The sequence below is a fragment of the Peromyscus eremicus genome, chromosome 6 (genome assembly GCF_949786415.1).
Source record: "Peromyscus eremicus chromosome 6, PerEre_H2_v1, whole genome shotgun sequence".
In the NCBI taxonomy this organism is placed as follows: Eukaryota; Metazoa; Chordata; class Mammalia; order Rodentia; family Cricetidae; genus Peromyscus; species Peromyscus eremicus.
The window spans coordinates 50,546,161-50,570,629 of NC_081421.1; the positions used below are offsets into that span (position 1 = coordinate 50,546,161).

At 37.6% G+C, this 24,469-nt stretch overlaps 1 protein-coding gene across 1 annotated transcript in view; it reads left to right on the forward strand.

Annotated features, from left to right (window-relative positions):
- The window catches only part of Serpini1 (serpin family I member 1), an 81,683-nt gene that overhangs the window by 47,846 nt on the left and 9,368 nt on the right, over positions 1-24,469 (forward strand). The window contains exons 2-6 of the mRNA XM_059265502.1: positions 7,214-7,484; positions 8,683-8,913; positions 10,891-11,085; positions 13,311-13,515; positions 18,382-18,479. Of these exons, the coding sequence (XP_059121485.1) occupies positions 7,232-7,484; positions 8,683-8,913; positions 10,891-11,085; positions 13,311-13,515; positions 18,382-18,479 (982 nt within the window). The 5' untranslated portion in view covers positions 7,214-7,231. The remainder of the gene's footprint in view (positions 1-7,213; positions 7,485-8,682; positions 8,914-10,890; positions 11,086-13,310; positions 13,516-18,381; positions 18,480-24,469) is intronic.

Consider the following 24,469-nt stretch of genomic DNA (forward strand, 5'->3'; position numbering starts at 1 on the left):
CAGCCAAAAGTTAAATACCCAAGAGTAAGATAGGTGGCACCAGAAATACATAACTAGGATAGCAAAGGAAGTTTGGCCTCTCTTTGTGCAGCTGGGTAGCTAAGCTTTTAAAATGCAGGTCTTTCTATATTTTTGAAAAATGTTTCATGGTCTGACCTGCTGCCACCATCCCGAGCCACAGGCCCCTAATTTCCTAGTGTAATTTGCTGTCCATAGCTGACTGCTCACAGCCTTGCCAGAAACCTTTTCCACAAACATACCGAGTACTTTTTACCAGAGTCCTCTAGTTACTGGAAGATATATTAATGGTTTTAATGATGGTTTCCTGAAGACAAGGGAGACTTGCGAAATGCAAAGCGGCCAAATACAGATTCTTTATCTGAACGATCTGTTGTAGACTAGGGCATCTTCATCCGAGGTCCTTGATAATCCTACATAAGGAATGTCATTTGCTCTTATCAATGTGATACCTTTTTTTGACGGGTCAATTGACTTTCTCCTGACCTTTAGAGAATTGGTTTTCTCTAAAAGATCATGTATTATAGTGTATATTCTCACAGCATGATGTGTGAGGTCCCTAAGGACAAAACCTTATCCTTAAATATATCTTTATAAACCTCTACACTCTTGGCTGCATGAATGTACAAAGATGGTACATTAGCTGGGCCAGGAGGAATTATATATCTCGATTTTCACTCTACAGCTTCTTTTTTGATGGATGTGAATATAGAAACATTTTTTTCCCCATGGCAATGCCCCATTATTGTAACTTGTATATTAAAATGAGTATTTCTGTATTTCATATAGGAAATTTTTCACTTATTTCTTTAATAATTTTGTAGCATAGGACTTGAATTTTCATTTGCCGATGTGGATACTAAGGCTGAGAAAATGCATCTGACTTGCTGGGGTCATTCAGTATACACCAAGTTCTGTTCTCCAACGCTTGTGTCTTTCTGTTTATTCAAAGCCTGGAGGAACATTATCTTAATAGACCAGGCCATGTAAGGATGACTTGAGCCCCAGTTCTGAGTTCAGAACTCCTATGACAATGGGAAAGTTTATAGCATCTCAGATTACATTGTTTTCATTTATAAAGTGTGAGCACTTCTTATAGGGAGCAACAAAATTTAAGCAAGCTGTTATTTTATCATGAGATACTCATTTGTAAATTAAAATGCCTATGAATACTTTTTAACAGACTGAGCATCATTTTCTGGACTGTATTGATGACATAGTTTTGTTTTATATGAATAAAATACATTTTGTTACCTTGAAATTTGATACTTGTGCTAATCCCAGTGTTTTCTAAAGACCTGCATTATTTAATAGTAGATACAGCTATCTTTTTACACTATGTAGACTTTAACATTTTTTTGAATGATTACATTTACTTATTTTTGGAAGTAGTTCACGTCCCATAATGTGTTTATGGAGGTCAGAGAATAGCTTTCACGAGTCAGTTCTCTCTTTTCACATATGGGTTCCAGTGATAGAACTTAGGCCTTCAGATTTGGTAACATGTACGTTTACCCACTGAGCCTTCTCACTAAACCTTTGGTTAAGATTTAATTTTCATTTTTATTTTATACAGATATTTGTGTGTGTATGAGTTTTTGTGTGTGAATTTTTATGTGCGTGAGTTTGTGTGTTTGTGTGTGTGTGTGTGTCATGTGTGCCAGTGCTTGCAGAGGCCAGAATGGGGTGTCAGATCTCCTGGAATTAGAGTTATAAACCATCATGAGATGCTTGATATGAACTTGGTCTGAGAAAGGAACAGCAAACACTCTTAACCACTGAGCTATCTTCCTAGCCCCATAGTATGTAATCTTACATGCATGTCATGAGGCTCAGGTTCACGCCTTCACAGTCAGGAAGTTAAGATGGCATACCAGACTGTTGAGTGTACTGATCAAGAAGATGGGCTTTGGGAGATCGTGAGATGGGTCCTCAGGTTAAGGTACTTGCTTTGAAGACTGAGGTCCTCAGGTCTCTGCCCACTACGCACATAGTGGAAAGAAAGATCCAAACTCCTCAAGTTGTTTTCTTTGGCATGTTCATGTCCCCTACCATACACAAACACATAAACAAACAAACAAATTAATTAATTAATTAATTTAAAAATAAAAACAAGGTGAGCTTTTGAATCTCACTTGGATTTATGATCCACTAAGGATTATTAAACCTAATGAATTAAATAACCGATGAATCTTCTATAATCTTCACCTTAGAAGAATGCCTGCTAATTTTCCTTCCGAGCTCAGAAAGAGGAAGCTCCAGCATGTTCTCGGGAATCCATGAGATCAAGAATGAGCAGCATCTGTGGATGCTCAGTTCTGCGCTCTTGTCAGCTGGCCCCTTCTCAGTACCGCCTGAGTCACAGAGCATCTTCCGATGCAGCTGCTTACCTCCCAGTAGCCATAACATTTAAAACATAGGTTGGGAGATATCTTATTGAGTCTGCCTTCCTAAATGTGCCAGTTTTCCCCAAATCTTATTACGAAAGCAAGGAGATGGGGGTTGTGCAGAGAACCTTGAGACTCTCTTCAGACAAAAAGAAAACAGGTATCTAACTCTAAAATGCAAAGGACTTATAGAAAGTGACCAGACAGTTCTCTGAAACCAGAACCACAACACAGAGCAGTTAGAGTCTTCTGGATGAAAGTCTGTTGGAAGTGTACTCCAGTCAAATTCCTTTGCACAATGTTATTTGATTAATCGAGACTATCAACTCTAATTAAATTACAATTTTCCCAATGTGTTTGTTCTACATTACTCTATGTGGTGTTTTAATGGTATATTTAAAAAATGATCAAGAAAAATAAGTTACTGAATTGTTTGAATAAGCAGTTTGCCTTCCAGATACCTATAGTGACTTAGTGGGAGGTTATGAGAGAGAGAGAGAGAGAGAGAGAGAGAGAGAGAGAGAGAGAGAGAGAGAGAGAGAGAGAGAGAGAGAGAGAGAGAGAACACCAGGTCTTTCCTCAGTGTACAGTGTACAGGTCAGACTATGGGCAAATAAGAACTTTAGAAAACATATTCTAAAGGAAAAGAGCCCATGTAACACTGTGTGTCTGTGCTTGTTAATATATTTGAAAGGGAATTTATTTAGATTGGCTTACACAGCACAGTCTGGATAGTCAGCAATGGCTATTTGTACCTTGGAAAGGATGAGAACTGAGTAGCTACTCAGTTCAGGGCCTGGATGCCCGATCACTCACAATCTAGTGCAGAAGGCCTAGAGAATTCCTGAAGAGCCACTGTTCACACTGAAAAACCCAGGGAAACAAGGCTCCAATGTCAGTGATGATAGCAGTGGTAGCAGCATTAAATACAGATGTACTCACAGGCAATGGGTAAAAGGAAGCAGACAGAAGGCCTTTTTAGTTGGATCATAGAACTGAAAAGCAGGTCCTCACACTTATGGGACAGTCACTGCCTGAGTTGTTTTCCCAGTCTCCATATTTATAGCCCTGGCCAGTCTTATGTCAACTTGACACAAGCTAGAGTTATCTGAAAGGAGGTAACCTCAGTTGAGAAAAGCATAAGATCAAGCTGTAGGACATTTTCCTAATTAGTTATTGATGGGGAGGGCACAGCCCATTGTTGGTCATGCTATTCCTTGGCTGGTGATCCTATATTCTATAAGAAAGAAGGCCAAGCAAGCCATGATCAGTAACCTGTTAGCAGCACACCTCCATGGCTTCTGCATCAGCTCCTGCCTCTGGGTTCCTGCCATTTTTTGAGTTCCTATCCTGATTTATTTCAATAGTGAACAGTGATATGAAAGCATAAGCTAAATAAATCCTTTCCTCTTCAAGTTACTTTAGCCATGGGTGTTTCATCAGAGTAATAGTAAACCTAACTAAGTCAGAAATTGCTGTACTGCTGTGACAGACCTGGATTGTGGACAAATTTTGGAACCGTGAGAAAGAAAAGCCATTGAGTGTCAAGGCTCGGTGAGCTCTTCTGTGGGAATTTGGAAGAGAGAGAGAGAGAGAGAGAGAGAGAGAGAGAGAGAGAGAGAGAGAGAGAGAGAGAGAGAGAGACTGGGCACCCAGCATTTTTGACACCTCAAAGTCCACCCTCAATGACACACTTCCTCCAACAAGACCATACCAAATCCAACAATGCCGCATCTTCAAATTCTTATAATCCTTTCAAACAGTTCCCCTTGCTGGTTACCAAGCAGTCAGATACACAAGCCTATGTGGACCATTCTCATTCAAACCACCACATCCAACTTCTGCCCCATCTCCAGATTTGTAGCTACATCATAATGCAAAAATGTATTCAGATCAGCTTCAAAAGTCCCATAGTCTGTCATAGTCTCAAAACCAGTTAAAAGTTCAAAGTCTCTTTTTGAGACTCAAGAAAATTTCTGAAGTCTAAACCCTGTGGAAAGGGAACATAGTGAGGAAATACTGGACCAAAGCAAGACCAAAAAACCAGGAGGGCAAACTCCAACTTGTGCATCTCCACATATGATGTCTAAGTGTTCTCCAAAACTCCAACTTCCAGCTTTGTTGACCACAACACACTTCTTTCTCTTGGACTGGATCTACATCAGGTCTGCAGCTCTTCTCGGCTGGTGTCCCATGGCTCTAGAATCTCCAGCATCTTGATGTCGCCAACAAAATCTAGGCTTGACCTTCACTCAATGGCCCCTCTGGGCCTCCATGCAGGGATACCCCTGACATACACCTGGTCTCAGTGGCTTTTCTTAGCCACAGAGAAAGAGTCCTCAATCCCTTTCTTGTATTTGTGACTATGAAGCTAGGAAAAGCACATTGCCAAAGCTGTCAAGTTCTGCTGCTTGATGGGGCTGGAACTTGGCCCCCTCTTTCAATTACATTTGCACCAGCTTTCTGTTGTTGATAGTTTCTTTTGCTACTTAAGATTTTCTCTAATTCCTTTTCACAAGTTAGAAGCTTAGCTGTAGCAGGAATCTTAGAGAGTCTTATTAATAAAATGAAACCTGAGCCAGATATTGGGGTGAATTGGAAGATCAGAGAACCAGAACAAGCCACAGCTAACCTCACATGACCAACTTCTCAGCTGGTCTTGTTTCCTCAGACTGGATGCTTCTGTGTCCTCATCCCAATGGCTCTCAGCTTAACTATGCTGCTAGAAGCCTGAAAGCTTAACCAGCCAAATGCTTAACCAGGCCAAATGCTTAACCAGCCAAATGCTTCTAGTTTCTGGTCCTCACGCCTTATATACCTTTCTGCTTTCTACCACCACTCCCTGGGATTAAAGGCTTGCTTTCTGGGATTAAAGGCGTGATGAGTCACCATGCCTGTCTGTATCCTTGAACACATGGATTTCTGCCTCTGGAATGCTAGGATTAAAGGCATGTGCTACCACTGCCTATCCTTTATGTTTAATATTGTGGCTGCTCTGTCTCTGACCCCAGATAAGTTTATTAGCATGCACAATATTTGGGGGAATACAATACTACACTTAGCTGGGTAGGTTTTTGCCCTGAGTTACCACTCCCTTTATTCCATTTAGCATCAGGCTTTTCTTTAAACTTGTCATCTCCTTGAGCACTGGCTTTAACTCCATTACACTTCCTGATGTTTTTTTTTTTTTCACTTCAAACTGTACATTTTGAATATCTCTTTGTCTAGCTTGCTCCTGTTTATTATAGATTCCCATAAGAGTGATTACTGATAATCACATGTCAGAGTCCACGATAGGCTATCTTGAAATCTCCACTACCACTGCCATGAGTCAAAAGCCTCTTAAATGTATCCTCAGGCAGATTTTTAGGACAAGGGCAAAAAATAGCCACATTCTTGGTCAAAATATCACAAGAATGGTTTCTAGGCCACTTACTGAAATTCTTCCCCTCTGAAACTTCTTGAGCTGGGCCCTCATTGTTCAAATCACCCTCGGCACTGTCTTTCTTACTCCTACTAGCTTGGCCCATTCATTAAGCACTGCTTAAAGTATCTGATTTCTTCCAAGCTCCCACAGAATAGCTCTGAACACTCAATGGCTTTTCTTGACCAAAGTTCCAAAATCCTTATACTGTCCTCCCCCAAACAACATGATCAGGTCTACATAGCAGTACCCAAATATCCTGGTACCAATTTCTGTCTTAGTTAGGATTACTAATGCTGTGATGAAACACCATGACTAAAAGCTGCTTGAGGAAGAGAAGGTTTATTTGGTTTACATTTTCATATCACTGCTCATCATTGAAGGATATCAGGACAAGAACTCAAATAGGGCAGGAACCTGGAGGCAGGAGCTGATGTCCATCATGGCTTGTTGAGGCTTTTTATTCTAGAACCTAGAACCATCAGTCCAGGGATAGCACCATCCACCATGGGCTGGGCACTGGCCCATCAATAACTAATTAAGAAAATGTCCTAGAGCTAGATCTTATGGAGGCATGTTTTCAGTTCTTAATTCTGAATGAATTTCTTTCCGATGACTCTAGCGTGTGTCAAGTTAACATAAAACTAGTCAGGACACCATATATCCTCTTAATATCGTGAATGTTATGACCGTATCTATCCTGTTCCTTATATAATCCTCACAACTTAGCAATCTTTTCTGTTCAATTGACTATTAATTGATTCTTTTTAGAAGTAGAAGTTTGAGGATTGTGGCTTGTGATAGTTAATCTTGATTGTCAACTGGACATATGTGGCAAGAAGGGACTTCAATTGAAGAATTATATCTATCACACTCACCTGTGAGCATGTCTGTTTGCCAGGTCCTTGATTTCTCATTGATACAGGAGGGTCCAGTGCACTGTGGGCAATACTTTCACTAGGCAGGTGAACTTAAGTTGTATAAAAAAAATACTTGAAAGACAAATAGACCCTTTCCTCCTCAGATTGACTTTGGTCAGTGCTTTATCACAGCAACAGAAAGCAAACTATTACAGGGGTTTAGCTCAGTTTTAGAGTGTGTGTTTAGCATGTATGCCTTCCATTCCAAGCATGCATGCACGTACACACACACACACACACACACACACACACACACACACACACACAGAGATGGGGCAGGAAAGGAACTTATCCTTAAATCTTTAATGGACATTTTTTACAGATAAATTAATATTGAATTATTTTTTAATTTCAGCTTCTTAAAAAAGTTCATCTTATAATCCATGAAGTACTAATTCTTTGTTTTTCTTCCTTTAATTTATGTATCAGAGGTTATAGTTAATATGTAAATTATTGTTTTCCAGACTTAAAACCATTCCAGGATGGCTTATTTTTTGGCGCTGTTCTCTTTGCTGGCCATGCAAAGTGTGTTGATAGGGGCAACATTCCCAGATGAAACCATAGCTGAGTGGTCAGTGAATATGTATAACCATCTTCGAGCCACTGGGGAAGATGAAAACATTCTCTTTTCTCCACTGAGCATTGCCCTCGCAATGGGAGTGATGGAGATCGGGGCTCAAGGGTCTACTCTGAAAGAAATTCGCCATTCAATGGGATACGATGGCCTGAAGAACGGTGAGTTCCTGGGTTTTGTTTCTCACAAATATTTGAGTTTAACTTTGAATTCAATCATATTGCCTTCTGCCAGAGGCACTAATATTTACTAGAGGTAAGAAATGATCTTATCACAAGAATATGGTTCAAAGGGTTAGAATAAGAGAAAGGGCTCTAATCCCAGCACTTGGGAGGCAGAGCCAGGCGGATCTCTGTGAGTTCAAGGCCAGCCTGGGCTACCAAGTGAGTCCCAGGAAAGGCGCAAAGCTACACAGAGAAACCCTGTCTGGAAAAACCAAAAAAAAAAAAAAAAAAAAAAAAAAAGAGAGAGAGAGAGAGAGAAAGGGCTCATTCCTGTCTCTAGTCATAGCTGAGTAAGTCTAAGGAAAGTGCTTCCCCAAACTATTATTTAAATAAGCCTGCATATTAAAGTAAACAAAAAGTGCTTCTGTAATTTCTAGTGTAAATTATTATAGCAATAAATGAGAAAGTAACTGATGGATGATCAAAAGAAAGGCATCATGATTTTTTGAAAAATATCATATTTTGCTTTACAATTAATGATATTCTCATTGGTTAAATAATATCCAAGTCTTTTGAAATGTACTATTATTATAAAATTACATGTATTAGGGAAAATAACTTTGAAGTGAGGTGTGATTTCTGTTTTAATGCTTCTTTCTAGTGTACACACGAACAAATTCACTAGAAAGTTAAAAAGAAAGTAGTAGATTTCTACCCATGATATTTAAATAGTCTGTTGAGAGGAACATTTAAAGGAATATCTTCTAGATAATTAAATTTTGCTTAATAACCCTAAAAAAGACCAGTTGAATGCAACTAAGCCAAATATTCTGAAAGAAAACAACTTAAATTTGTTTCTTCTTTTTAGAATTTATCAAAGTCACAGTGAAAGGCTGCAGTTCAACCTCCCTAGCATGTGCAAGGTCCTGGGCCTGATCTCTGACTGTAAAACTAACAAACTTAAAAACAAAATGAAACAAGCAAACAAAAAGGAGCAAGGAGTATCACTTGGTAAACTAGACCAAGCTAATCTGAGCATCTAGAAATAGCACTTGAAGATCCTTGTCATTGTCTCTGTGAGGAGCAAGCCTGCTGCTTTTCATTGATCACTGTTCTTCTAATGTCCTTTACTGTGCTATAGTGATCTTTCACCATGTCTGTTCCACTGATATGCTTCTCATTTGTCATCTTGCAGGTGAAGAATTTTCTTTCCTAAAAGATTTTTCTAACGTGGTCTCTGCTGAAGAGAGCCAATATGTGATGAAAATTGCCAATTCCCTCTTTGTGCAAAATGGATTTCATATCAATGATGAGTTCTTGAAAATGATGAAAAAGTACTTTAATGCAGAAGTTAATCATGTGGATTTCAGTCAAAATGTAGCTGTGGCCAACTACATCAATAAGTGGGTGGAGAATTATACAAACAGTATGTTCTTTCTTTTCACTATTTAGCTCAATCCTAAACATCTTTTACTTTGTGATGTATATGTGCCCTCACTTATACTAAATAAGTAAAATGTGTGGCCATGAGTAGAATATCGGCTCTGATCATCTACCATCAATGTTCTCTAATAAACTCCCTCTTATAGCTACTGTGTGGAAGTTTGGTTGAACTGTTTGATAAATTAGTCAGACAGAATGGTAGTTGGTGATAGTTTCATTGTAAAATTAAAATAGAATAAGAAAGAAAGAAATCAAAGTTTGAAGATGTTTCTTGGTTTTGCAACCACAATAACTAATAAGTAATTTTAAGAAGTGAATAGCATTAATTCTAAAAAGAGTGGTCTGTTTTAGCTCAAGTTAGTAGAGAGGAATTAGAAACTGGCTGCACATACTTTCCATTTTATTTCTAATTCATATTTGTTGTTTTAAGATTTATTTTATTTTATGTGTATATGTGTAGGTCTCAGTGTATGTATGTGAACCACTTACATACTGATGGATGCCAGAAAAGGGCTTCAGATCTGCTGGAACTAGAGTTACAGGTTGATGTGAGCTTGTGGGTACTGGGAACCAATCCTGGGTACTGTGTAAGAGCAGCAAGTGCTCTTAACTGCTTAGATATCTCTCCAGCCCCCATAATTCACATTTTAAGTATATTTAAGACTTCTAAATACTTTTAAGTGGTTAAAATTTCACCATTTATTTTCCCATTAGCCAAGAAGATAGTTGAAATAATAAAAATTGAGTCTAATTAAAAGTAGTTTAATGGAAGAGGAGAGAGAATTAAAATAGGAGAATATGTGGGTAATGTGTATAATAAACAATATACATGATGTATGAAAAACAAACAAATTAAAAATAGGTCAATATTTAAGGTAAATTAGTATAGCTATTTATTACATGAAATATTAATGTCAAAACTTCCCAAATAGTTTTATTCTAAATCTTTTGTTAGAAGAAAAAAAAACACTATCAGACATTCTAAACCCTACAATTCACACAACCTTGAGATAGTACTTATCATACAAAGTGGTTAACAAAATGAGAAAATATTAAATAAATTTGATATGAAATTATTTGTGATAAAAGGAGACATTTTAACATTATTAAGCATCTAAAAAGAATAACTATCTACCTGAAATATATTGCATCATTAAAATATGCTAGCTTTCAATTCTTTTGGGCACTCTTAGCAAATAGCAGCAACCTACTATCTTTCAGATTAGACTTGAAAAAGGAGTTTTCAAATGATAGAAAATAATACTTTGTGCATTAAATTAGCTCTCAATTATGTTTGCACACCATTAAGAACAGTAGGAGGATGACCGGTATTCAATGGGGACAAGTTGAACAGAATGACACTTATGTACCTTGTTGAATAATAAAATTTAATGGGTGGAGAGTTGGCTCAACACTTAAGAGCACCTGATGCTCTTTCAGAAGACCTGAGTTCAGTTCCTAGCACCCCATGGTGTCTCACAACCATCCATAATTCTAGTTCAGGGGGCATGAAACTCTCTTCTGACTTCCAGGGGCACCAGTCATACATGTGCACAGGCATACATCCAGGCAAAACACACATACATATAAAATAAAAAATAAATGAATCTTTAAAAGATAAACTTTGAGAAATCACTGTGCTTTGTCTGTGTTCATAGTTTTACATGTATCATTGCACCAAGGAAGTGGTGAAGGCCAAGATGTCCTTGGATGTGAGTGGGTAGTTTTTGTCTCAGGATGCTACTAGGCATACTCTTGATTTTGGATGCCCTTAATTGCTAATGATGTAATTATGTGTGTATGATAGTGTTTTTCCTTTAGAAGTAAGATCCTTCTACTTCTATTATATACACATCTTACATGTTTAGGACCACTCTATCTGAGGGTGGTTTCAAAATTCTTTTCTTTGCTCTTCCACTTTTCAATTTAATGTGAATTCTCATCTCCTTCACCTAAATAGGTCTGTTGAAAGATTTGGTATCTCCAAGGGATTTTGATTCTGTCACTCATCTGGCCCTCATCAATGCTGTGTATTTCAAAGGGAACTGGAAATCACAGTTTAGACCTGAAAATACCAGAACGTTTTCTTTCACTAAAGATGATGAAAGTGAAGTACAGATTCCAATGATGTATCAACAAGGAGAATTTTATTATGGTAAGACTTTTTTTATGTTTTTTAATTCTTGTAGTATATCAACAAATCCTTTAGAAATATGAAATGTTTATTGCTCCAAATCCTTGTGAATATAATTTGGGCTATAGTTCAATTTGCTTGGCTGCATTTCTAAAGGCTTGTCATTAGATCATGACTGAATAGTATAGGTATTGACAGTTTTCCAACATACATCTTTAATTTACAAAGTTAATTATACCTGCAAAGTGCCTTTACTCGTCTAAAATTGTCTGATATTGGGCTGGCAAGGTGACTTCCTGAGTTAAGCATTTGCTACATAAGCATGAGAACCTGAGTTTGAATGCCCAGCACCCAACCCAAACTGGGCCCTATATTGTGCATCCATAATCCCAGTGCTGATACCTTGAAATAGGAGATAGACACAGGAGTTTCCCTGGAAACTCATGCACAGGTACCCATCAGTCACAACAGTAAAACAATGCCAGTCCTGGTATCAAATGAAGCCGTAGGCAAGGACCTTCATACATGCTCCATGACATACTTGTACCTGCGTGCATACACACACACACACACACACACACACACACACACACACACACACACACTAAAAGTTCTGATCTTGAGTGATAATATTCTAGTTTACTCCACGAAATGATTGGCTTTGGGATGGTCTTTAGCTTTATGGTCTACTAAGAACCTGATTTAGTTTTAAACATTCTTATTATACGTTTTTTCTTTTCTAAATTTACTTGTTTGTTTGTGAGCTTGTATACTGTGGCTCATGAATAGAGGTCAAAGAACAACTGTAGTAAGTTGGTTCTCTTCTTCCACCATATGTGTTCTGGGGAATCATAATAAGGTCATTGAACTCAGCAGCAACTGCCTTTCTACTCTTGAACACCCTACCAGCCCCTTGTAAATTTTTCTTTTGAATTTAAATATCAAGCGCCAGAGGAATAGTTCATCAGTTAAAACCACTTGCTGTTATTGTAGAAGACTTGGGTTCAATCCCTAGCACCCACAGACCCGCTCGTGACTCCAGCTCCAGGGGATCTGATGCCTCAGATTTGTGTTTGTGTGGTTGATGCAAACTGTACTTCATGACACAATTCAATGTCTTTGACATTATTTTCATTGAATTTTTTTGGACTCCTCAGAAGTTTAAGGTATTATTTCCTCTTGAATTAAAATAATTAGTTAAGTCATTAGCAGAAATGTAATTGTATAATGAATATACATTAGAATCAACAGTTTTAATTATGAAAACCATGATGGTTAGTGCCATGTCTAATATCCTTAGGAAAATATCAATAACAGAAATATTATTCTTAGTTTTGATGATGGAGAAAATTTAATGACAAAATGGTGTATTCTAAAGTCTGTGTGTGTGTGTGTGTGTGTGTGTGTGTGTGTGTGTGTGTGTGCGTGTGTTTGTATGTATGTACACATGCATAAGAAATTCTGCTAAATTTATGGAACCCAAAATAAATTATCTCACTTCTCTAGTTACTGACTTTGAGGACTTTCTTATCACAAACACACTTGATATACAGTATATAATGCTTAGATTTTATTTTTACTGGCAATACTGGTCTTGTGTCTTGTAATTGTGGTGATAGTGGAGTACCCAGCAATACAAATTGACTTCTTAAAAAGGGAATACTGGTAAATGTCCAAATTGGTACACCCAACTTGAAGCCAGGGATTTATTTTTAGAATTAGAGTTTTCACTATGTTAAATTGGTTAAATTGAATTATTTTATTTAAAAATAAAAACTGGTCTGGCAAACATAAAAAAATATAAGATAATTCTGGGAATTCAAAAGCAATTACATTTTTGGTGTTGATGATTCATTTAATTTCAAGGCCTATTTTCAAATAAATAATCTTGCTTTGGATTCCTGAATTTCTTATTTTTTAAACATTATTTCCTTTTATTTTAAAAATGACTTATTTTTATGTGTATGAGTGTTTTTCTTTCATGTATGTATGTATGTATGTATGTGTACCACAGGTGTGCTGGTCCAGGAGGCCACCAGAAGAGGGCATTTGGAACTCCTGGACATGAAGTTACATATGACTGTGAGCCACTGTGTGGGTGATGGGAACTGAACCCATTTCCTCTGTGGGAGTCTTAATTGCTGAGCATTTCTCTTGATCCCAACATCTTCTCAAGTGAAGACATAAAAAAAAGTCTGAAATCAATTTTTTTGATATGAACTTTAAAGATTTTGTTTCATTTTTAGGAGAATTTAGTGATGGATCCAATGAGGCTGGTGGCATCTACCAAGTCCTAGAAATACCCTATGAGGGAGATGAGATCAGCATGATGCTGGTACTGTCCAGACAGGAAGTTCCACTGGCCACACTGGAGCCTCTACTCAAAGCACAGCTGATTGAAGAGTGGACAAACTCTGTTAAGAAACAAAAGGTGGAAGTCTACCTGCCCAGGTGAGAGTTACTGTGTAGCCCTTTGCATAGCACAATGCTGGGATCCAGAAAATCTCTCGCCAATACCTTTGAGTTTTCAGTGTCCTATTCTTTCTCCTCCTCCTCCAGTTCCTCCTGCTTCATCATTTTTTCTTCTCTTCTTCATCCTTCTTTTCTCTACCTCTTTTTTCTCCTTTGTCTCCTTTTCTTCCTCCATCTCCTCTATCTTCTCTTTCTTCTTTCTCCCTTCTTGTCCTCCTCCTTAATAGTCATTAATACAGACGTGATCCTACCCACAGGTGTACATCTACTCTCGGATTTGTTAAGCATCTAGCTGGGGAGAAAACCTCTGCCATTATTGGAAGCACTTGCAAACAAGCCACTGTAGTAGATACTGACATATGCTCGTATATAAACAAGAAATAAATCTACCTGAAATTTTCCCTGTATCCAAAAGTGTAAGATGTATGCATGGCTTTACTACTGTGACTACTCTTCTCTTGACTCCACCCCAGGGCCCTCAGCATATTCATATTTAACAGCATACCGTTTCTACTTCCCAATAGCTATGCCACATTATGATTACTTTTCCACGTCTGAGTCCCCATTTATATTCCTGCGCTGACCTTTAGTGTCCTTTTCCAAGTATTGTTTACTTAGTCTTAAGGGTCATTTGTGACACTAGACCTTCCAGAAAGCCTTCCATGAACCATGGGCTCACAAGCATAATGAATAATTTAGGCTAGAGAACAAGATACACTAATTAATAACATATATAATGTGTGTGTGCATGGCAGTAAAGTTCTAGGACTCATTTTACATTAAGAAAATTATTCAAATACTAGTTTCTATAAATACTAAAAGATGATAAATAAATTAATAAAGCTGGATTATAAAAAATCTTATTAATTCAAATGCATTTCAGTTTTAGGAGTTGATGTTTAAAGGTTATATTTTATTTAAGTGCCTACTTTGTCCAAAAACTTAGCTGATGTCTTGCCTTTATCAATGAAGATCTATTTTTATTGATATTTGTAGCAAGAACATTATAAAGTCTTCATATATACTATACCTTGCTTACTCTTCTTATGAAAACCAAAGTAATCATAACCCAAGTATTTAAGGTATCTAGCGTGAATCACTTTCTATGATGTAGAAAGATTTTAAAAGTCTGTTCTCGAGAACTAGTCAGTGAATATCTAACAAATGCTAGCAATTTGTTAAAATATAAAAATTGATTTTTCTATACTTATTTTATGAACAAGGATGTTTTAAACTGTAATATTTTATTTATAAACATTAATGATTGAATGTAAAATATTGTCTAAGGCTCAAATTTGTAAACAATTTAACTCATGTTAAAACTCATTCCATGATTTTTATCATGAATTTAATAGTTTCTCATAAGAAGTTCCTTTTGATCATACAACAAATTCAACACAGTGTTAATGCTTCAGTAATTAAATTCCATAAGCTAAGTGTAATGTTTCTAAAAGCTTCCATTCTGTGAAGATATAAAGTTCCTTACGGGTATTTTAATAGAATTCTAAATGAGTGCTTAAATATTATGCATTCTAACTCATCCACATTCACTAGAAAATGTGTCCTCCAGGTCATGTCCACTGAGAAATAGAATGTAATAGCAGAAGAAAATTAAATTTTCATTTTCTAAGAGTTACTCTTCAACTATGAAATAGTTTAGCTCACTTGTTCTTTTTAATGCCTGTTACTAAACTAGGATTAGCTAACTACCATGTTTCCATTTCTTTAGGGGTTTTATGAACTCTCTCTCTACATGGATAATGCTCAGATTGGGAGGGTAAATACTCAATGGGATAAATTTGATTTTTTTTTTGTTTGTAACAAAGTGACTGTTTTGAAATAGGTGTTTGTTTGTAGTAATCAATTACAAAGCTCCACATCTGTAGAATTTGGAGCTTCTAAGTGCTTGATGAAGGTAGTGGCTTCTGTGCCCCAGTTTAAGCAAAGGTAAAAATGCCTCTACTGGATGGATTCTAGATTTACTCTAGGATCAGTTTTTAATGACTCATGTAGTTTTCATGGAGAGGTATTATTCTAAAAATTCAAGCTTGCATTTCCATAACTACATTCCTGTCCTTCGAGACAGGTACTTTAAATTTCAGCCGTACTAGAGTTCACACAGATAGAATTTAATACCAACCATCCTTCAGGGTTGTAGAGTGGAAGACTGAGGATGTGGCGCAGGTGGTAGTGTGCTTGCTTAGCATTCCTGAACTCTGTATGATAACACACACTTTTAATCCCAGCATTCCAGAGGTGGAGCTGGGGGATCAGAAGTTCAAACTCATCTTCAACTGCATACTAAGTTTGAGGCCAGAGATCTGTAGGGAATTTCGAAAATTGTGCAGTCAGAAAGACCCAGTTGCTATCCTCATTTTTCCCATCAATCTATTTGACTTGAGCAAGTGGCTTATCTTATTTACACTTCAATTCTTCTTTATTTTTTTGTATCCTAGAGAAAACAATATTTTCCTCTCAGGTTGTCTGACATCATGATAAGAAACAGGACAGGGTATATGAAATATGTTTGAGGGGGGATAGCAACAGATAGATATGCTAATAGTCTGTAATAAGAGGTGAAGTGATGATTGAACAGTATTTTCAGTTGCTCATAAGGGAAAAAAAAACAGGAACAGACAACCAGAGATTATTGACAGTTTTTATTAATTTTGAACAAAAATCTTAGAAAAAACTAGATTTCATATACTTGGACTGATATGGGTTTTCCTATTGAAGCTACTACAAACATTAAAATAAATTAGACACTGAACAATTCTGTTTCCACAATAAATATTCATATTTTGGTATGAACAATCAATAAAAGTCTAATTTAAAGTAAAAATATAGTATATTTCTGTGTTTGGATTAGTATGTTTGACTTACAGAGACTTGTCTCTTGGTCTTTTCTTGGAAACATTAACCTGCTGAATTATTTTTCCCCAGTCATTTGTCTTTATATCTAAGTATTGTTTTAAAGTTATTTCCCTCTAGTTCTTATGATGTCAGAAATTATGCTAATGTAATGTCTAGTGGATGGTTCAACTTATCTCATTAAAGGCGGAGCCTGTTGTCTAACAATTTATGTGCAGCATTTGTACTCAGCAAAAGGCAGCAACAGAAAAAGGAAAATATTTCTTTCTGATATATTTTTGTTTTGTTTTTAAAGTCTTAAACATTTTCCTTTATTAAATTAAAAAGGTGAAGGCATGTTCATTCAATATCTCTTCCCAGAATGACTGATAACATGACTCATTGGTTTATGGAGAGATTATATATTAACCAAAAAGCTTTACCATAGAAACCATTTATATAAAGTTAAGATTCCATTTATGGCTATGATAATTAATGTTTTATTTCTTCTTACAAAGTTGATGCACTTTTGTACATAATAATTCAAAATCCTTTACAGATTAGTCCTTTTTTGTTTTCAAAAGCTCTACTGTAATTGTAAAAGCTTACAGTATTGAAGATATGATATTTACCTCATTTTCATTGATAAGTAATTTCTTGTGATGATATCATGAAAACATGCTTAGTTATATGCCAGAGTTTAATATAACCACAGTGATAATTTTTTTAACTTAAGCAGTTTCATGGAGTTGAAATGCTTATTTTGTATTAACTGTACAGTCAAAATTATCACTTGTTTAACCTGTCCATGGTGGGGGAGGGGGATGGAGAGGAAGCATCAATTGACTAGATACTTAAAAGCAACAACAACAACAAAACCAAGAAAAGAAAGACCCTGAGTAAACTTGTGGGTAAATCATTATCAGCTTGAAACATCATGGATATTACTTAGTCCATTACATATTTTGAAAATTACTCATTTATGAATTTAAAAAAATGCTTTTATATTTGTGTGTGTGTGTGTGTGTGTGTGTGTGTGTGTGTGTGTGTGTGTGTGTGTATATATGAATGTGTGAAGATCACAGGACAACTTGCTGGGGTCACTTTTTCCTTCCATCGTTGGTTCTGGGGATCAGGATCAAGTTATCAGGCTTGGTGAAAAGTGCCTTTATCCACTGAGCCATCTCACTGGTCCTCATTTCCAAATTTGACATAGTATTTAATAACACCTGACCTCCAAGATCCATCAAACTCTCATGCATTATAGTTCTGTGTCCATAGCAAATATTTTTTCTACTAATGAACTTAAATCCTATTGTGTTACATCATTCGCTTTGATCCATCCTCTTTTCATTGAAAATAATCCTTTATATACAATATATTCTGATCATGCTTTCCCCTCTACCAATTCTTCTTAGATACTTATCCTTCTATCCACACAGACTCTCTAAAAATCAAAGAAACAAAAACAAGAATCTCTCTCTCCTCTCTTTTTCTCACATATTCACACAAACACACTCATACCCCCCATACACACAGAAACTACAGAAGACAAAACATATAAGCCAAAGACTAGTAAGACAAAAAAAATCCAAGCAAAACAATGTAAGACAAGAAGTCTACAAAAATGCCATCAAGTTCAAGTTCCTTTTCGATTGACCATGACCTACACAGGTTCAAGCCAAGTGGGATCCCAGCATTTATAGGGAGAATAGACATGGGTTGCCATACCTAACCAAGAAGCTATCTGTAATTGATACCCACTGGTAAAAGAAAAATTAGTCTTCTCCAGTTGTGACTCCCCTATATTCATAAAAACAATCACATACTTCTTTCAGTGAAAAATCAGTTTTTGCATAATTTACCCACTATAAAATACACTTTTTTTTCTTTTTTTTATTATTGAAAAATTTTGTCATTAACATCCTGAGCATTATATCCTTGTTCTAGGTATGAAACTGTTAACTGAATACTTTCTTCCCATATGTTCTCCAGGTTCACAGTGGAACAGGAAATTGATTTAAAAGACACCTTTAAAGCCCTTGGAGTCACTGAAATTTTCAACAAAGATGCAAATTTGACTGCCATGTCAGGTAAGAAATAATTATCAATTAAAATATTATTCATAAAAAGCTCTTCAAAATAATGATCCTATGTCCATCACTTCTCATGGATTTCTTATATATAGTTATTACTTACCAAATAAATGAAACAAAAGTTACAAAACTATAGATGTAGCCATGGGATTTCATATTGCCTGATGTGAGCCTTTTAGTAGATTCTTTCCAGAACACTTTTTTTATACACCTTCAAATCCTCTATCCCACCTGATAGAATAAATTGTGGAACAGACAAACAATGAATATGCTGATTGAATATCTAAATACATCCCACTGGAATTAGTCATATAGGAAAGATGAAGGAATACCTTCTGCTGTAAGGAACAGACCAAATATTATCTTAAACAGAATAAAAACTACCTAGTGAGATATTGTAAAACTTTTTCTAAGTCTTCAGTAAAAACAATGTTTTTTAAATAGTAATTTTAAAGTAAACAGAAAATTAAAAATAACTAGTTAAATTATTGGAAGAGAAAGCATAAAATGTTAGTAACATTCAGGCATTTATGATCTTTAAATAATTCTGGATATAGTTTTAAGTGATCAACCACAATGTATTTACAATTTAAGCTTAATCCTAAATAAAATCTGAATCCTGGAAATATATTCCCCACTTGTGAAATTGCTTACATGTGTACATGTGTGTATGTATATTGTTATGTACATTTACTTTGGGGAGGGAGAGGGAGGAGGAAGGGAGAGGAGAGGAGAGGAGGAAGAGGAGGAGGAAAGAGAGAGAATCACAGGGTTCAAGAAATCCTAGCACTCAAGCTCTCAGAATTAGGATAGTGAGGGCTGTTTTTAAGCATCACTCAGATTCTAGCAATGAGCTTAGAATGATATATTTCTGATCTACTTCTGCTTCTCATTCAGGGAGCTTGATGCTCTAAGCACCAACAGATATTTTCTGAGAGCCTACTATATAGATGACCTGGCCTATGCAAGAGAGATGTGTTTTCCTTTACTAAATGTCTTCAGGGCTCGTGTCCAAGTTCTTAGAGCTGTAAGCACCTCATTGGCATAGTCAGGAAGGCCAGATGAGTGGAGACTCGAAAGATCATCTGGTATCTCTATACCTGAGTCAGAAATATATTCATAGCTGAAGCCTAGCATAACATTCTAATGCTGTCTTCCTTATAAATTTAGAACATTGATCTTACTCTACTGGCTGAGTTCCCACTGGATAATTATAGTCTACTTTCTTTACCGTGATTCCTCTCACTGTCTCCCAAGCATCCAGGCAGATATTTTACCCAAATATAACACTTGTTGTCACTCAGTCCTGAGGAGTTAGCTCTGCTGCGGTGAGACAATCACTGAGGCCAGTGACTTACAATTTTAGACATAGTTAGGTTCATAAAGTAATATGTCATTATTTTTACTACCAGAGACACAGCAAATCATAATGTTTGCTATGAATCAGATGGCCTAGAGATTTGTAATAAGACTAAAATCTTCCAGAGAGTTTTTACGAGTCTGTATGCAAAGTGTCTAGTCATTTGATCAAACCTATTAGAAAGAGTTGGCACACAGTAAATGTTTGCCAAAGACTAAGCCAGGTTTAGGGATGAAGGGAATGGGGCTGTTTGACATACTATAGTTCTTGGGAAGTCAGTTACCAAGCCAGCACTGGCCATCTTAAACACCACCCTCTTTGGGCTTTGGATTGCTTGAGTGAATCTGAAGCAAACGGCTTACGATTTGCAGTGAGAATTCTTTGATTGTTAAATTAGTAATTTGATTAAACACTGGTAGCTCTAGCGTGCTGGCCGCCCCAACCAATCCTCCTTTCTCCCTCCCTTTTTACCTTTCCCCCTCCCTCCATTTCTCGTCTCTCTCCCCTTTCTGTAGCCGGAGAATTTTTCTCCAGCTCCCACCGCCAAGTCCCGCCAATCCCGGAGCCCACTTATAAGATAAACACACAGACTCTTACATTATTTAAACTGCTTGGCCATTAGCTCAGGCCTATCATTGTCTAGCTCTCACTCTTATATTCAGCCCATTTCTATTAATCTTTACTTTGCCACATGGCTCGTGGCTTACCGGTACTTTACATCTTCCTTGTCTTGGTGGTGGCTCCAGCCCGTCTCTCCTTCCTTCCTCCTTCCTCAATTCTCCTCTCTCCTTGTCCCGCCTATACTTCCTGCCTGGTCACTGGCCAATCAGTGCTTTATTTATATAGAGCGATATCCGCAGCACCTTTCCTTTCTCCTTCATTAATGTATGAGCCATTCATTTGTTTGCCTCCGCTTCATCTAACTTCAGTGTTGTTTCTCTGCCTTCTTTATTTGAGCATCATATGCTCTGCCTCCCATGGTTCAAATCCTTTCTAGATGACTAACTTTTCATCTCTCCAAATAACACAAAACCTTGATAAATAGAGATTCTATAGTTCTTAGTGACCCTCACAAGGACTCAATCGAAATATTTGCATGCATTTAGTTAATACTTTCTACTTTCTCAAGGTTTATGGGGGTGTTAATGACATATAATGTGAATGATATTTCATGCTGTGTCTGTTATTTTCATAAAACAGCTGCTAGTGAGGCAAATGTGTAAGAGAAGTACTGTTACAAATTTAAGAAAATCTTACCCGACCCAAAGAAAGAAGCATGAAGAGTTTTAAAACTTTTATTTGTTTATTTTTATGGGTAAGGGTGGTCAGCATGAACGTATGTTAGTGTACCACATGTATGCACTGCCCACTAAAGCCAGAAGAAGGTGGCAGATCTTCTAGGACTGGAGTTATAGAAAGTTGTTGGCTGCCATGTGGGTGCTGGGCATCAAATCTGGGTACTTTGGAAGAGCAGCTACTGCTTCTAATCACTGAGCCATGGCTCCAGCCCCAAAGCATGGAGGGCTTATGGGGAGAAAGACATAGCTGCCTAATTTAATATAAGAAAGACTGAAAGAACCACTAATGGCGGTTCTCAGGAAGGTCAAATGTCCTTCCCAGCTCCACCACAGGGAAGAGTCAGCGACAGCTCAAGACATGCTTGTGTATCACAACGGGAAATTCTCCTAGTCTCCAGGTAGAGGCCAGTTATGCCTCTGAACATCTGCAATGCATAGTGCAGGCTCCCACAATGGCTAACTATCCAACCTTAAATGTCAGAAGTGGCTAGAGGATGGGAAGCCATGGATTAGAGAAAACATTATGGAACAAGGGAGAAAATGTGCCGAAAGTCAAAGGAGACCCCTGGCAAAGGACAGAAGAGAATAGGTATAGAAATTTCTGAATATGTATAGAAAGGAGTATCTGAAAGTTGAGAATCATTTCAGCTAGACTCACTGCCCAGCAAGCCACTGGGATCTATCCGTCTCTTCCTCTCAGAGCTGGGGTGATGAGTGTATTGTGCCACACCTGGCTTTTTCACGTGGGTACTGGGGATCAGAACTCAGGTTCTCAAGCTTGTACGGCATGCACTTTACCCATAAAGTCATCTAACCAGCCCAGAATTTTCATTTCTTGCAGAGCTCAGTACTACTTGGGATGTAACATTGTCAACAAAAATTTTTACTTAAAGTTTTTTGTTTTTGTTTTTGTTTTTTTGTTTTTTTGAGACAGGGTTTCTGTGCAGTTTTGGTCCCTGTCCTGGATCTCGCTCTGTAGACCAGGCTGGCCTAGAACTCACCGAGATCCACCTGGCTCTGCCTCCTGAGTGCTGGGATTAAAGGCATGTGTCGCCACCGCCTGGCTTAAAGTTTTAAAAAACTATTGAAGAAACAATAACAGAATGAATCTGTAAATTTGAAAGCATTCAAAGAACTGTTGTAAAAATGGTAGATTCTTAAATCACACATGGAGAGGCAAACCAACCACCTTCATCACCTGTTTTCGCTTCAGGAGAAACTGAGTGACTTGAAATCCCTCACTCAGACTTCTTGGAGAGGCTCTTTCACTTTTATCCCTTTGAATCTGCTCTTGTGGGAATGCTTCTCATCGCTGCCCTAGGCTACTTCAATACTCCGCGAAATGGTTTCCAGTCCTCTCTAACCTAATCTGTTGTGTCTTCCCCTGCCAAGATGAATCACTTTACTATTCACTCTCAGATAGATTACATCACCAGCTGAAAGCTTCCTTTGCCTTGCAGGTCACTGTCCCCGGTTCCCCAGGGAACTGAGAGCCCCTCTCTCTAAAGTTGAGTCCTTCTCCTTAGCTTGTGCTCTGGCCACTCTGAACACTTGCTCTGCCTGTCTCCCCAGCTCCTCACATCTGGGAAATCTCTTGCACCTGAATTGAACCTCACCTCCAGACAACCTAAAGTTCCTCAAGCCACCACGACTGCATCGCTAGAAGCAACTACTCATTAAACCCCTAGTATGTTTTGTTCCTCTTTGTTGTATGTCACACATCTTATTTCATATTTATGTTACTCATGCATCTAATATCCCAGGTAGAATACAAATGCCCCGGAGATTGATTCTCATGCATTGTTTCCTCAGTGCCCACCACTCTTACGTGCTTAGTACTCACTGAAAGCGGATGTGAATGAGGTAGGGTGTTCAATATTTATTATGTTGACTGCCCCGTCTCAATTTGATATCAATTGCTTCTGATGCTAAATCCCATTAACATAAGACACAGTAAAGACTCATAGAATAAACACGGAATGCACAATGCTGAGAATCATTTTCTTCTCAGGCTCCATTTAAAATGCTCAGGTACTTTGCAGCCAGGATTCTCTTACAGAGGGAGGCTATTTTTATAATGGAAATGAATGACATTTGGATTAATATGAAATCTTTTTGGAAGGTGTAAGGGACGAGAAAAAGAGACTACTAAATCCTTCAGCATAAAGTACAAGCTTTAATAAAGAAGCCAATAAAATAAAGGACTTGAAAAGACACAGTGAAAGGCATATTCAGGTCAGAGGCAAGTGCTGTGGATGGATGCTGGCCAAGCTCCCATGTGGCCCCTTGTTGCTCTTTCTCCTTGCACTGTAAGCTAGAGGGCTTGTTCCTTCTTCATTGCCACAATTCTACTTTTGTTCCTACTTCCTTGTCTGACTATTGCAAAAGTGAACTTGATCTGCCTATTCCTAGGTATTTACTTATCCAGATTGTCTCCTCACTGGTATCACTTAAACTCAAAGTAAGGAGGACTATTTGGGTCCAGCCCCTCCATAGCCCTCTTTCAGGGTCCATGGAAGAATCTACAACCAGCTGATTATCTGATCTTACATGATAAGTACTAAATACACGATACTCTTTAGTCCATTCACTTTATTCTTCTGAGTCAGTTCTCTCTCTACATAGCTTCTATTCTGCTCTCTTATTTAGCTCCTTTCTTGCCTGATTTCTCTCTACATCTTTCTGCTGTTCCCTCTAAGTGCCATATTAATTCTTTCATCTAGTTCTGCCCCATCTAGGTTCTTTTTTTTTTTTTTTCCGGTTTTTCGAGACAAGGTTTCTCTGTGTAGCTTTGCGCCTTTCCTGGAACTCACTTGGTAGTCCAGGCTGGCCTCGAACTCACAGAGATCCGCCTGGCTCTGCCTCCCGAGTGTGGGAGTAAAGGCGTGCGCCACCACCGCCCTCCCCATCTAGGTTCTTATCCATATAATTCTTTCCCATCTTAGCTCCTCTCCCATCTCCTTCTTTCTCATCTCATTCTTACCTGTCTAGTTCTTCCCCATCTGGCTCTTCCTCATCTTCCATTTCGTCCTTCTAGTTCTCTCTCCTAGTCCTCCAATCTTGTTCTCCTCAAGTCTCTGAGGTTTACAGTTATATACCCATGCAATAGCAATGCTCTGGCTGAGGCAAGGCCACCAGGCTTGAATTCCCTCAGGGTCAAAAGGAGGGGCAATAAGATCCAGACAAAAGAGCAGTAATTATCAGCCATCATCTGGAACCCAAAATGGAAGTGACTAATAGGGAAACGAATCAACTAAGGGCCAAATTTGGTTAATATCTAAGCAAAGAGGATTTATGTGCTCAAACTATATTCTTAGATGTTGTTAGTT